Source organism: Ornithorhynchus anatinus, chromosome 5 (assembly GCF_004115215.2).
Source record: "Ornithorhynchus anatinus isolate Pmale09 chromosome 5, mOrnAna1.pri.v4, whole genome shotgun sequence".
NCBI lineage: Eukaryota > Metazoa > Chordata > Mammalia > Monotremata > Ornithorhynchidae > Ornithorhynchus > Ornithorhynchus anatinus.
The window spans coordinates 54,644,992-54,660,824 of NC_041732.1; the positions used below are offsets into that span (position 1 = coordinate 54,644,992).

Here is a 15,833-nt window from a genome sequence, read left to right on the forward strand (position 1 = left end):
TGATGTTCAAACCAGGTTCTCCTGTAGGTTACATTAAAATCATCCTAAAGAAGGAAGATCAAATTCCTCCCCAAGAAAAAAATAAAGGAAAGAAGAGAAATTCCATCTGAAAGTCTTATAAAGTGCTCTCCACAACTGCCACTTCAAATAACAATAATAATAATAATTATGGTATTTGCCAAGTGCTTACTATGTGCCAGGCACTCTACTAAACTCTGGGGTAGATACAAGATAATCAGGTTGGACATCATCCCTGTCCCACGTGGGGCTCACAGTCTCAATCTCCATTTTAAAAATGAGGGAACTGAGGTACAGAGAAGCGAAACGATTTGCCCAAGGTCACAGAGCAGACAAGTGGCAGAGCGGGATAATTCAAAATATCCACGATAAGATGATTACCTTGGGTGCTGAACCCAGCAGTTGTATTTTGATCCCCCAAGCTGGACTCAGTCACTTGTTGATCCCCACTGGTTACCTGCAGCAAGATAATACAAGAGTCACACACTGGTGTTCAATGGAGCTAAGCTTCTTATAAACAAACCTGCAATATAGCTGGCTAGCAGCTATAACCAATCTCATCTTCAGAAAATCCACTTTCTAAATTCCAGGTCAAATCAAATGCATTTCTGGGGTACGACTAAAGTAAATACGCATAAAGTTTTGCTAGGTAGGTTTTTGCTGCCAGTGAACAAAGTAGAGGTCCCTCTTCCAGGAAAGAGTCCCTGATTAAATCTCATCATCCCAGATTGTATAGTTCCTCTTGACAACCTTAGTCCTTAGGGATAAACAGACCTCATTAGCATTTTTGTACATAGCAATTCACACACTCCACTTATTTACTCAAGCACTCATCTCTTCATAACCTATTACTTACTGCATCTTTGATCTTTCCCCTGCCCATCTATCTATTTGCAAATAACTTGCACCTGCCTGTTTTCCTCATTACACTGTAAATTCCTTGAGGGCAGGGACCGGGACCATGTCTTTCATTTCAATTGAACCCCAGCCTTAATACAGAATTCAAGGCACAATCAATCAACCTTACTGAGCACTAGTTGTGTATACTAAACGCTTGGGAAAGTATGAAATGATACAGTTAGTGCTCAGGAAGTGCTATTAGTAATGATACTTGGATAGTGAGCTTGGAGGAAATTGAGGAAGAAAAAGCAGGATGGTAAGTCAGATTTAGCTACAGGGATGCTGGGTCCCTTCCTCTTCCCACCCACCCAAGACAAGCTGGGGTGCAATCCGGCTCCCCAAGGCAAGGTTTCTCCCTTGTCCTTTTTCCCTGAAATTCTCTGGGCCACTGTCTCCCCAGCTTCTCGGTTGTTCCTCAAGAGGAGCACCAAGGTGGAAGGGGATTAGTGAGGAAGTCCTGACATACATGCAGGAGTTTAGTGGAACGAGCATGGGCTTGGGAGTCAGAGGTCACGGGTTCGAATCCCGGCTCTGCCACTTGTCAGCTGTGTGACTGTGGGCAAGTCACTTAACTTCTCTGTGCTTCAGTTCCTCATCTGTAAAATGGGGATTAAGACTCTGAGCCTCACGTGGGACAATCTGATTACCCTGTATCTACCCCAGTGCTTAGAACAGTGCTCTGCACATAGTAAGCGCTTAACAAATACCAACATTATTATTTTTGACACAACCAAAATCTTCCTCTGCAAATATAGATTAAAACAACAATTTGACTCACAAAATAATCATACCTCTCTCCGTCATCAAAAAACATTTTATCGCATGCTAGAGAAACATCAACATTTATGTCAACAAACCTACTGTCATTTAGCCAAGCTCAAAAAGAAATATGACTCCCAAACTCCTCTGGCAGTAGAATTATCACCAAAAATAACTTGTGAGGTAAACTTCCCTTACTGTTAACGAGGACTAGGATTCTCACATTCACCAGGTAGGAGCTAAACTTGATTTTCTCCAACATACTGTACTTCAACTAAATAGAAATCCGTGAGGTTTGAATCATCTTTCCGAAGTTACTTTACTCTCTTTGGATGTCACTCTTACATCACCCAGCAAACAATCGGTTAATTCTTGAAGAACCTAAAGCATCTTAATTTTTCAGTCACGAAAGATCGCAGTACTGCCTTGTGGAAAGAGTATGGGCCTAGGAGTCAGAGATCCTAGATTCTAATCCTGGCTTTGCCACCTACATGTTATGAAACCTTGAGAAAGTCACTTAATTATCTAGGCCTCAGTTGCCTTATTAAAATGGGGATTAAATCCTTCTCCCTCCAATTTAGACAGTGAGTCCCATATGGGACAGAGACTGTGTCCAATCTGATTACCTTACATCCACACCGGCCTTTAGTACAGTGGCTGGCAACATAGGAAGTGGTTCACAAATACCAATAAAAGCCAAACAAAAAAAGAACACAGCTTCCACCTCCTCCCCCACCCTCAACTTTTCTTTCTTTACTTGGTAGAATACAGTGTCTATTTCTATTGGCTCCTTCAGTTGCAAACACTATTTCTAAATACTTCCAAATCTCAGGTGACTTGGACATTGATTACGACATGCAGAAATAACTAATGAGTCAATGGGGAGGTTGAGAGAGGTGAGTTGAGTCCTGCCTGGTAATCTGTTCAGATTCCAACTCCAGTATTATATTCTGCCTACCTACATCTCCTCTGCCATTTCAATAAGATAGTTTAGACTTCATTTCTCATCTTGAAACTACTGATTTACAATTTTGCAAATACAGAATGCTATCACTGTATGGTGTTGCTAATGCTTCAAAAATATAATAATAATTATGGTATTTGTTAAGCGCTTACTATGTGCAGAGCACTGTTCTAAGTGCTGGGGTAGATACGGGGTAATCAGATTGTCCCACGTGGGGTTCACATTTTTTCATCCTCATTTTTTACAGATAACTGAGGCATAGAGAAGTTAAGTGACTTGCCCACAGTCACACAGCTGACAAGTGGCGGAGCGGGATTAGAACCCACGACCTCTGACTCCCAAGCCCATGCTCTTTCCACTAAGCCACGCTGCTTCTCTAAAAATATGTGCATAATGATCTCTGTCCCTGTTACAAAGTGGATTTGAGGTGACTTGAAAGTTACTATTGAACAATTCCACAACAGAAAAAAGCTAATTACAGAGAGGCAACACAAAATTGTCTCTAAATATTCTTTAAGATTAAATTACCTTAAACCATTTGAATATTAAAATAAACATTTTTATCTTTATACTGTAGTCTTTGGGTTCTTTTGATAATCTGCTTTACCATAATATACATGGGCACCTGACTGATTTTCTGCACAGTGAATCATGGGTCTTAGGTTAACAACATCAGCAGCACCTCCATTTTATGATTTGATTCAATATCCATAAATCCAGAAATGTGCATATTTCTGTCAAAAATTATTTCACAGAATCACACAAAAAGAGCAATAGGTAGAGATAGGCATTTAAGAACAAATTGACTAAATCTAGCTTTTTCTCTTTTATAATTCTTCTCATGATGCAGCTAATGCCCTTTCGGGTTTTGGCAACATCTTCCAAATGCACTGTCTTAAAAAAAAATAAAAAATGGTCCTGTTAAATTAATGACATCTATAAATAAACAAGAGCAGCAAAATATGCCCTAAGACAAGGTCAGAAGGATAACAGATTGATGTCATCTTTTGCAGAAAGCATCGTTCTAGCTTCTCCATGACCACATCTAGCTACCTGAAGTTTGTTATAATAGGTGACAGATCATCAATCACCTCTACCACCACTAGTGTCAAGGGCTTAATTTGAGGTTGGCCCTCCATAAAATTGCCAGGGACATGACTACACTAAAGCTATTAGGAAAAAAGCTGTGTGTTCCTGTGGTGTTTTAGGTTAGGAGGGGGAAGAAAAATAAACCTAACAAAAAGCGAGTAAGGAATGTATTTCTGCCATATACTTTAACTTAAAAATGACTGTTTAAAGAGTGGGGCTCGTAAATAATCAGGAACATATTTCTGCCATGGACCTTAACTTAAAAATGATTTTAAGGAAGTGAGTCTCGTAAATAAAAATATTTGCTCAGGAGAAATGGTCCCTGAAATATTTCCACGAAGATTCTGGTGGACAAAAATTGAATAAAGGACAGCAATCGGGACTGATGCAACCCCACAACAGAAAGGGCAGAGACCTATCTGGGGCTCTTATGGGGGTTCATTATCATTTGGGAGCTGCAACTACTTTCCAAGCACTTAGTACAATGCTCTGCACACAGTAAGCGCTCAATAAATACAAATGAATGAATGACAGCACTTCCAGCTCTTTCCTGTGCTAGTAACAGCCCTGGGGAGCTGGGTGGAGTGCTATGGAGAAGCTTGAAATAGGTGCACACTGGCTCCCTGGGCTTCCTTGACTCCTGAGTCCTGATGCATTGATCTTGTCCTGACCACAATCTAACATTCAAATCCAAGAATCTTGCTAGAAAACCTCTTCCTCTCCAAAGAGCTTTTGGATACCTTATTTCAGTGACTACAGTAATGGGAGAATCAATTACTGTTTAGGCAAATCAAATTCTCTTTTTCTGTGCTCTTTTTTATGAGGAATATATGACATGGAAAAAATAACTCTATAAAATGCCAGAAGAGGCAACAAGGCAGTATGGCAGAGTGGAAAGAGCCTGGGCCTTAATCCTGATTCTGCCACTAACCTGCTGCGTGACCTAGGGCAAGACACTTAACTCCTCTAGACTGTGAGCTCGTTGCGGACAGGGAATGTAGTCCGTTTACTGTTGTGTTATACTCTCTCAAGTGTTTAGTACAGTAGTTACCATACAGTAAGCGCTCAATAAATATGATTGAATTGAATTCTCTGTAGCTCGGTTTCTTCCTTTGTAAAATGGGGATTAAATACCTGTTCTCCCTCCCTTTTTAGACTGGGAGCTCCAAATGGGACAGGAATAATGTTTGACCTGATTACCTTGCTAACCCAGCACTCTATCTGGCACATACAAAGCATGTAAATATCACAAATCATCATCAACTAGGCCCTTAAAAGTTTAGTACTGTTGATGATGCGACTCTCCAGCAAAGGCAATTCCTTTATAGTATCTTTGGATTGTGGTAAAATTACATCTTGAGTCAGCAACTATGAGACGGTAAATAATACTTGGGCTGTAACACTACAACTGCCCCAGCTTTAAGGTTTATGACCAATTCACCTATGGTGAATCTTCTCTCTCAGCTGTACCCTACCTATATCAAAGTTAGAGAATTCAGCTGCTTGGTAGTACTGAGGAAATGCTTGCTGCAAACTAAACCGCCTTTGGATTTGGACTCCTAGTAAATTTAGTTGAAATTAAGAAAAGCGGAAAGTTTCCTTTTGTCTGCAGAATTTTTTTTTCAGTCCAGCAGTAATTTTGGATACAAATTTTCAGTTAGTGTTGCAAAAAGAAATCCGCTGCCTGAGGGGGTCTGCTGATAATGGATATATGGATTCATCAGTTGGTTCCACTATGGTTTGGCAGATTTTGCTCCACAGAGTTCAGTGTCTTGCCCAAGGTCACACAACAGGTAAATGGCAGAACCAGGATTACGACCCAGATCTCTTGACTTCCAGGTCAAGACTCTTCCTATTATGCCGTACTGCCTTGATACCTCTTCTGGCATTTCATACGGTTATTTTTTCTATGTCAGATATTCCTAATAGAAAAGAGCATAGAAAATGAGACTTTGGCTTGCCTAAATGCTAATTGATTCTTCCATTACTATAATTGTTGAAATAGAGTGTCCACAAGCTCTTTGGAGAGGAAAAGGTTTTCTAGCAAGATTCTTGGATTTGAATGTTATGGTATTTGTTAAGCACTTACTATGTGCCAAGCATTGTACTAAGTGCTGGAATAACTGTAGCATTTGTTAAGCGCTTACTATGTGCCAGGCACCATTCTAAGCACTTGGGTGGATACATGTAAATTGGGTTGGACCTACGTGGGGCTCGCAGTCTCGATTCCCATTTTACAGATGAAGTAACTGAGGCACAGTGAAGTGACTTGCCCAGGGGCACAGGGCAGACAAGTGGCAGAGCCAGGATTAGAACCCATGAACTTCTGACTCCCCTTCGCCCTCCCATCAACCCCTGAGGTTTCTTCCATAGACTTTCTTCGCACTGCATTTATGTCTTAGAACCCAGGACTTTCTGACTCCGAGGCCCGCGCTCTATCTACTACACCATGTTAATCAGGAGAATCCTTCAAGGTGATCCCAGCAAGAGCACTTTCTGAAATCCCCTGGTCAGGTTCTCTGCCTAGTTTGAATTAGCAGATCGCCCGATCTGGCAAGCAGAGTGTGCTGCTGGGGAAGAGGGAAGTGGAACTCCCGATGAAGCTCTGGAGGAAAGAACCCAGGCTAAGCATGGGGTCGAATGTGGTTTCCTCCACTGTCCCGACTCATTATCCCAGGCTCTGGAGCAGTCAGAAAAATGTTTCCCTCTGCTATACTGGCTTATTTTCCAGAAGGGGGAAAGCAGCGTTTCCTCTGCTGTCGTGGCTCATTTTCTCAGGCTCTGGAGCAGTGGGGGGAAATGTGTTTTCCTCCACTGTCCTGCCTCATTTCCCAGGGTGTGGAGTGGCGGCTGCAGTGGGAGAAGCAGGAAAATGCATTTCCCTTCCCTGTCCCAGCTCATTTCCTTGGACTGCTCCGAGGGGGAAAGCTGTCACTGCCCCATCCCCACTGCCACGCTTGGGTCTGTAGGAAGGGAAGGAGCTGAGCTGGGCCTTTTTGGTGAGGCATGATGAGCTGGGGGGGGGGGGGGGTGATACGTGCTGCCTGAGGTCCATCTCCTAATGGGGTGGGCAGAGGAGACAATATGAGAAGCTTCGTTCTTGTTTGCATTTCAATCACTCAAGTGGCTTCAACTACCACCTCTATGCAGATGATTCCCAACTCTACAACTCCAGACCTGATCTCTCTCCCTCTGTTCAGCTCTCACATTTCCTCCTGCCTTCCAGACATCTCTCCTTGGATGTCCTGCTGTCACCTCAAACTTTACATGTCAAAAACAGAACTCCTTAACTTCCCACCCAATCCCTATCCTTCCCCTGACCTTCCCATCACTGTACACAGCACCAACAACCTTCCTCTTTCACCAGCCCGTAACCTTGGCATTTTCTTTGACTCCTCTTTCTCCTTCAACCCGCATATTCAGACTATCACTAAATCCTGTCGGTTTAACCTCCATAACATCATTACTACCGTGTTACTCCAAGCACTTAGCCTATCCCGTTTTGATTAGTATATTTGCCGCCCAGCTGACCTCCCTACCTCCTGTCTCTCCCAACTCCAGTCCAAACCTCACTCTGCTGCTTGGATCCTTTTTCTACAAAATCGTTCAGTCCATGTCTCCCCACTTCTCAAGAACCTCCAGTAGTTGCCCATCCACCTACGCAACAAGCAGAAACTCCTTACCATTGGCTTTAAGGCACTCCACCTTCTAACCCCCTCCTACCTCGCCTTGTTTCTCTCTTACTACAACCTAGCCCACACACCTTCCTCCTTTAATGCCAACCTACACATTGTACCTCGGTCTCATCTATCTTGCCACCAACCACTCTCCCAAATCATATCTCTGGCCTGGAACACTTCATATCCAACAGACAAGCACTCTCTTCCCTTCAAAGCCTTATTGAAGGCACATCTCCTCCAAGAGGCCTTCCCTGACTAAGCCTTCTTTTCCTTTTCTTCCGATCCCATCCGAGTAGCCCTGACTTGCTCCCTTCATTCATTGTACGGGACTTATGTACAGATCCATATTTCATTTATATGAATATCCATCTCCCGCTTTCGACTGTAAGCTCACTGTGGGAAGGGAATGAGCCTGTTATGGTGTCATACTGTATTCTCCCTAGGGCTTAGTACAGTGTTCTGCACATGTTAAGTGCTCAATAAATACAACTGATTGATTGACTTTCAAAACTGACAAAAATATAAATCCCAACAGGCCAGCACTGGTCCGAGGCAGGGGCAGCTCACCAAGACTGGGGAGTATTGCAGCCATGCCTGATTGTGCCATATGACTGGAGTGGAGGGGGAGAGGGCTTCATGTTGGACCACTGTTCAACCCCCTTGCCTCATGACTGGTAGAGATGATGGGCTGCCCAGGCAACTTTGTAAGCCAACCAAACGTTCACGGATTCCCATCAGAAGAAGCAAAGGAATGAGCCAAATGCAACTATGAATAAAATTCAAGGTACACAGTCACTTTGCTCAAAGGAGTTCATCAGAGGCATATGTTGAATCATTAGGAGCAACTTTCCCCTGTAAGGTTGTCATTATAAAGGAAGATCTGCTAAAAATTAGCTATTCAACGAACATACTGATGCATTTGTGTCTCCCCTCTGTCTGTCTTAATAAAAATCCTGCTCATATGTAATATAAGGACAGTTTATACTAACAAGATGGATCAATTAACCTTCTGCTTGTTTACGGGAAATGGATTCCTGTTTTGAAAAGGAACAACATCTTAAAGTGAGTCAGGTCAGAAATGCTCACCTCTTGGGGCAGTGCATTGGCTGGGGGATGCTGTTTTTTCTTTGGTTTGTTTTTTTGCCCCGAGGGTAATGAATTTCAATGACTTTCACACTACTGCCAATGCCTATAAGTACTGAAAGGTGGTGTCTAGGCTATTAAGGCCCGAAGGAAAAATTCTTCAGGAAAAAATGCAGCATGGAATGTATGCATAATTTATTCCAAATTTGGGTGGGGGGGAGGAAAGGAGAAAAACAATAGGGATCCATTCAGTAGAAAAATTATGTGAATTCGGTGCAATACAACGTTATAATATCCTTTCACCAATTTAAAATTTTCCAATTTTCTGTGCCCAAATCTCCCCCAGGCATGTTCTCAGAAAGCAACAGTTTGGCAAATCTCCACAGCTTTAATCAGCGGTCAGAGAGTAGGGAGTAGGGGAAGGGGAAGGCAGAGGGAAAAGTGGTAGAGGGGAGGACGTTCTTTTATATACATTAATGTGGCTGAAAAAGATGAGGCTGGAGTTCAATGGAAGCAGAGCACTTTAGCTTCCCTATCCTTCAGCTAACTACCACTGTTATACTGAACAATGTCCTAGTTTTCAAATGAGGCGATATTATTTGAGTCCCTATTCTTACAGATTCTCCAGCTCGCTGTGGGCGACGGATGTCTCCAGCAACTCTGTTATACTGTAAGCTTCCAAGTACCTTAAGTGAAGTGTTCTGCACAACGTATGTACTCAATAAATATGATTAAGTGAATGACTGACTGATCACTCTACTAAGCGCTTGGGGGAGTCCAATAAAGTAGATTCAATCCCTGCCTTCAAGGAGCTTACAATCTAGAGAAGGAGACAGACAATAAAATAAATTACAGGTAAGGGAAGCAACTAAATATAAAAACAGGTGCAGAATGCTGAGGATATGGGTGGAGGATGAGTCTACAAGTGCTTATGGACTCAAGTGCGATGGTGAGGCAGTAGCGAAGGAAAATAGGATGGGAGAAATGTGATTTTATCAGGGCTTTTGAATAATAACAGCGATGGCATTCGTTAAGTGCTTACTATGTGTCATGCACTGTTCTAAGTGCTGGGGTGGATACAAGCTAATCAGGTTGGACACAGTCCCTGTCCCACTTAAAGCTAGGAGTCTTCATCCCCATTTTACAGATGAGGTAACCGAGGCCCAGAGATGTGACGTAACTTGCCCAAGATGCAACAGCAGACAAGTGGTGGTGCTGGAATAAAAACTCAGCTCCTTCTAACTCCCAGGCCCGTGCTTTACGTACTAGGCCATGCCTCTGGGGAGAGTGGTGGTTTGTCAGATATGAAGTGGGAGGGAGTTCCAGGCCAGAGGAAAGATGTGGGCAGGGGGTTGGTGGTGGGATAGACTGAGCTGGAACCAATCCAAATGGGCCTTTATAGATCGTGGGAAAATCCCAGGGGCTCCCAGCTTCTGGCTTCGATAAGGGCCAGGAAAGATGACAGAGTGATAGACAGCCTTCATTCTTCAAGGTAGAACTTGACATGATGACCAAATTTTAAATGTAGAATCATATAGGGAGTTAGAAAAGGTATCTGGAACAGTTGTTGGCCAAGCACCAGTAATGGGGGCGTTGAGATGCAATTTTAGATGATGGAGAGAGTGGTGCTCTGTCAGAATCGAAGCGGGAGGGAGTTCTAGCCAAGAGGGAGGATGTGAATAAGGAGTAGATGGTGAGAGAGGTGAGAGTGAGGCACAGTGACTAGGTTGGTATTAGAAATGAAGTGTGAAGGCTGGGTTATAGTGACAGAGTAGAAGCAACATGGCCTGATGGAAGGAACACAGGGCTTGGAGTAAGAGGATCTGGGTTCTAATCCCAATTCTGCTATTTGTCTGCTGGGTAACCCTAGGCAAGTCACTTCACATCTCTGTGAATCAGTTACCTCATCTCTAAAATCCCCCTCCCTCTAAGACTGTGAGCCCTCCAACCTAATAACCTACTTTCTACCCCTTCCCTTAGAATTGTGTCTAACGCATAGTTAAGCACATAACAAATACCATAATAAAATACAGAAGAGTGAGGATGGGAGAGAGCTGAGTGCTGTAAAGCAAGGTGATAAGTGTTACTGTGTCTTATAGATCTTCCAGTCGGTAGATGATACAATCAATTTCAGTGATCACAAGGGGCCTTCTGACTTCCAGGCTCTTGCTATGGCCACTAAACCACGCCCATCACTGCCCCCCTCAAAAAACTACACTGGTTCCCTGTTGCTAAAATGAAAACACCATAGGGAACAAAAACACTTGACCATGAACTTCAAACTCTTCAAGTACCAGGCTCTCTTTTCCTTAAATAATACATTCGTTTGCCAAAACCCAGCTTGTAGTCTCGACTCCATCTAAACCAATCTGTTTACCAGTGTCGTCTCTATCACTTCGGAGATGATGAACATACTTCCTCCCTCCTATCTCCAACCCCTCGGTCCAGAATACCTCTCTTTCTTTATTTATGCCTAACATGGCCCATGGCATATCATACCAAGATGCCTGCCAGGTGCAGTGGGATGGAGTCAGGCAGCATGTCATGATATCAAATCCAGCTGCTCCTCCATGGGGCAAATCAGTGGTTTTCAGTCTCGGTCAGGCCACCGTCCCTCCTCCTGCCTTGGGCCGCAGAGCTAGCGGTATTTATGACTGACTCTGCAGGGATACAGGGGTGGGATCTCAGGGCTCTCAATGCTTTGTTCATCTCCTCCTTGCTCCCCTCTGCTGCCTCTGAACTGGCAATCAGCACATCCCCCTCCGCCCCCCTCAGCCCCATAGCACTTACATCCATATCTGTAATTTATTTATTTATAGTAATGCCTGTATCCCCCTCTAGACTGTAACATCGTTGTGGGCAGGGAAAGTGTTTATTGTTATATTGTACTCTCCCAGGTACAGTGCTCTGCACACAGTAAGTGCTCAATAAACACGACTGACTGACTGACAGATCTGAGGGGGGCCAACGGCCATCCCCAATCCAAACTCATGGATCTCCCAACTCTCTCCAGAGCCTCAACATTCCCAGTCTAACATGGGTGAGGCACCCTGACTGCTACCTAGCTGTCCCTCTAATCCCACCTTTTCAACCTCCCAGTCCCCAAGGATAATAATAATGATGATGACATTTGTTAAGCGCTTACTACGTGCCAGGCCCTGTACTAAGCACTGGGGTGGATTCAAGCCCATTGGGTTGAACGCAGTTCCTGTCCCATTTGGGGCTCACAGTCTCAATCCCCATTTTACAGATGAAGTAACTGAGGCCCAAAGAAATGAAGCGACTTGCCCAAGGTCACACAGCAGACAGTGGTGGAGCCGGGATTTGTACCGACGACTTTCTGATACCCAGGCCTATGCCCTATCCACTACACCATGCTATCTCTGCAGGTGGTAGGTTCCCCACCCCTGTCCCAGACTCCCACCAGGGACCACCCAAAGGTCCACATGAAGAGAAGGACTGGATCCTCTACATGAAGGAGCTTCCAGACACCCCTAGGACCCAAGGACGGAGGAGAAGAGGGCAGTGGAGGAGGGAAAAGCTCCCAAGTGGACATTAAAATATGTGATGTGGTAGCCTAGTTGGGAATAATGGCATGTGTGGTTTTCCCTTTTTCTCATTTAAAACCATTTGCAGTTCCGGGGAAGTAGGACGTTAGATACCTAGAGGAAAAAAGGCATACTCAGTTCTTCCTCAGCACGCTGTTGGGATTTAGACAATGTTTCTCCAACAACGTATCTTTTTTTCTTTCTCATGGTATTTGTTAAGCACTTGCTATGTACAATTACTTTTCTAAGTGCTGGGTGTAATAAGCTAATTAGGTCAGACATAGTCCTGGTCTGACAAGGAGCTCACAGTCTAAGCAAGAGGGAGAACAGGTATTGAACCCCCATCGGGCAGTTGAGGAAACTGAGGCACAGGGAATTTAAGTGTCTTGCCCAAGGTCACACAGCAGCCAAATGGCACAGCTGGGAGGAGAACCCAGGTCCTCTGGCTCCCAGGCCCATTCTTCATTCACTAGGCCATGCTGCTTCCCTGTCTGGATAGAACATGACATGATGCCAGAAGAAACTGTTGTGCATATACAAGCAGTGGGTTTGGTCAAGTCGTGCATACTGTAAATGAGTTTTCCTTTATTTTTATGATATAATTTAAGCACTTAGTATGTGCCACGCACAGTACTAAGTGCTGGGGTAGAGACAAGTAAATAAGGTTGGACACAGTCCATGTACCTCAAGGGGTTCATGGTCTTAATCCCCATTTTACAGATGAGGTAGCTGAGAGCTGAGAAGCACAGAGGCTTTATGTTATTTGCCCCAGATCACAAAGCAGACAAGGGCGGTGCCGAGATTAAACCCTGGTCCTCTGATTCCCAGGGCTGTGCTCCTTCCTCTAAGGCCACGCTGCTTCCCTGTTTCCTTAGTTCCGGTCTGCCAAAACCGCAACCTCCAATTTGTAGAACTGAGTGCTCTCAATTTTATTAATGATGTGTATATATCTATGATTCTATTTATCTATTTTGATGGTATTGATGCCTGACTACTTGTTTTGTTTTGCTGTCTGTCTCCCCCTTTCAGACTGTGAGTCCGTTTAGCAGGGATTGTCTCTATCTGTTGCCAAACTGCACGTTCCAAGCGCTTAGTACAGTGTTCTGCAGAACACTCTGTGCAGAACACAGAGTAAGTGCTCAGTAAATACGACTGAATGAATGAATTATCAAAATGTGCCTTAAGACCATCATTTCTTTGGGCAGTCAAACTGAGGTGCTTTTGTATGTGAAAAAATTCTAATGAAAATGAATCAATATGAGCTTTTCTACACACTTCTTACCTGGCTTGCAGGAGTCTGTCCAATCACTGTCTCATAAGGAGGAGGGAGTTCAGTTGGGTAGAGAATCCCAGGACTGTTGATTGCCACTTCATAGAAAGTACTGAAGGGAGAATGTGGAAAGTCTAAATGGAGCCCCCTGAAGAAAAGAAAGGATATTTTTATTATGAGGCCCAAACTAGTTCATCGGTAAAACTAATGGATATTTCTGTATTGCGGCTGAGTGCAACGTTAAGTGCTCACATTTTATAAACATCAACTCACTACTTTCCTCACAAAAAACTTACGCACATGAAATAAAACCTCCATTCACATTAATAACATTTTGTTTCTAGGTCAGCTATTCCTTTGATGCTTTCTCACCTTCATATAATACGGTAGAAGGAATGATCATCTAGACATTGGCCTTATCTGTTATATGCAAACACAGTTAAGTAACCCTACCATTTGTAGCATGATCTTCAAAACCAAAAACCTAGCAGACATCTGCATATATATAACATATGAATACTCCATCATTTAACATAACACTCCAATGCACAGTAAAAGGAATATAATTTATGTAAATGATTGAATCTTTCATGTAATCTGCATATCATATTCATGATTGAAATATAATAGGGGCATGTTTCATTTTCAGATAAGACACAATAGGCTAAATTTGTTTTGAGAGGATACTCCTACAATGACAGTTATAAATAAATGGATGGTCTAAATTTATACTGTCATTGCTTTCACCGCTGATTCTACAGGCTTTTGTCAAACATGACCTTATGCTTCACTTAGTATCCTTAGTGAAAATGATGAATGCTGTTATTCCAGCTTACTTTAAAAAATGAAAGCCAAAGACACTTGCCAGGTATATAGACACATTAAATGAAGCAAAATCCCACAGCCATACAGGCACACACACAACTAACCTTTGGGCTTCCATGACAGGTGTGTAGGTGTACTCCGGTGGGTAGTAGGGTGGAGGAGGTATTGGAGGTATAAACTCGTCAAAATCCAAAGTCTGATGGAGAATGGCTCCATGGGGTATCATGCAGTCTGGGTTGGTAGAATGTGATCTCTGTGGGAGAAACTGAAAAAGAAAGTTGGATGCCACTGCTTTATTTGGGGCCACAAGGATGTTTCAGAGGGCATCTTAAGCATTTGATTTTTAGTCATCAATGTTTACCACAATATATGTATGGTATTTCAAACTGCCAAGCAATGAATGTGGAGCACATACTTTTAAAATACAAACATTGCCCATGCAATGCATTTCTCCCCCCCAGGAGAGATCCCCAAAAATCTCTCAAAAATCCATCTGAACTGTCAGCTCATTGTGGGCAGGGAACATGTCTGCCAACTCTGCTGCATTGCATTCTCCCAAGTACTTATTATTATGATATTTGTTAAGTTCTCACTATGTGCCAAACACTGTTCTAAGTGCTGAACTTACTTAGTATAGTGCTCTGCACCCAAAGGCAGATTTTCTCCTTTGAACAAGTGCCTTAAGGGCTATTAATTTATATTGAACTCCCAAGTGGTTACTGCAGTGCTCTGTACGCAGGAAGCATCAGTATATAGTATTGATTTGTTGGTTGGAAGAGTCGGTGGTATGGAATAGCTCAGGAAATGAGAGCAAGAATGTAGCATATGCTTACGAATCAATGTCTAAGTGAAGTTTACCTTGCTTGTTTCCTACTAGAACCCATCCTGCACTCTTCACTCCTTCAACACCAACCTGCTCACTGTACCTTAGTCTTGTCTGTCTTACCACTGACCCCTTGCCCACGTTTTCCTTCTGGCCTGAAACTCCCTCCTCTTTCACATCCTAGAGACCCTCATTCTTCCCACCTTCAAATCCTCATTAAAATCACATCTCCAAGAGACTTTTCCAGGCTAAGCCTTCATTTCCCCTATTCCCTCTCCCTTCTGCCTCACCTCTGCACTTGGACCTTTAAGCATTTGCTAATCACCTACCCTCAGTACCACAGCACTTATATACATCGTGATAATGTTGTCTTGTTTTTGTTTTGCTCTCTTTTGCTCTGCTGCCTGTTTCTCCCCATTAGACTGTGAGCCCGTCATTGGGCAGGGATTGTCTCTATCTGTTGCCGAATTGTACATTCCAAGCTCTTAGTACAGTGCTCTGCACATAGTAAGCACTTGATAAATACTATTGAATGAATGAATACAATTGATTGACTTTTCTGGGGAGAATTCAGATACACTGAGTTCCTAGTGTACAAACCTTAAGATCAGATGTTGGGGTCTTGCCTGCTCACCACGGGAGTTATACACCCCAAAGCATTTTATAGATACAAGTTGGATCATGTACTTGGCCAAGATCTTCCTTTCCCTCTAGGGATTACGACCTAGTTGATGATGATGGCAGTTGTTAAGCACTTAGTATGTCCCAGGCACTGTTCTAAGCACTGATATAGATACAAGGTTATCAGGTTGTCCCATGTGAGGCTCACAGTCTTAATCCCCATTTTACAGATGAGGCAACTGAGGCCCAGAGA

The 15,833-nt window shown here is 43.3% G+C and overlaps 1 protein-coding gene across 5 annotated transcripts in view; it reads right to left on the minus strand.

The window, feature by feature from the left end:
• FAM189A1 (family with sequence similarity 189 member A1) overlaps positions 1–15,833 on the minus strand; it is a 345,715-nt gene that overhangs the window by 22,293 nt on the left and 307,589 nt on the right. For all 5 annotated transcript variants that reach the window (XM_029066849.2, XM_029066848.2, XM_029066847.2 and 2 more), the window contains 3 exons: positions 14,241–14,401; positions 13,324–13,459; positions 400–475 (listed from right to left, as the gene is read on the minus strand). In XM_029066849.2, coding sequence (XP_028922682.1) covers positions 400–475; positions 13,324–13,459; positions 14,241–14,401 — 373 coding nt within the window. The remainder of the gene's footprint in view (positions 1–399; positions 476–13,323; positions 13,460–14,240; positions 14,402–15,833) is intronic.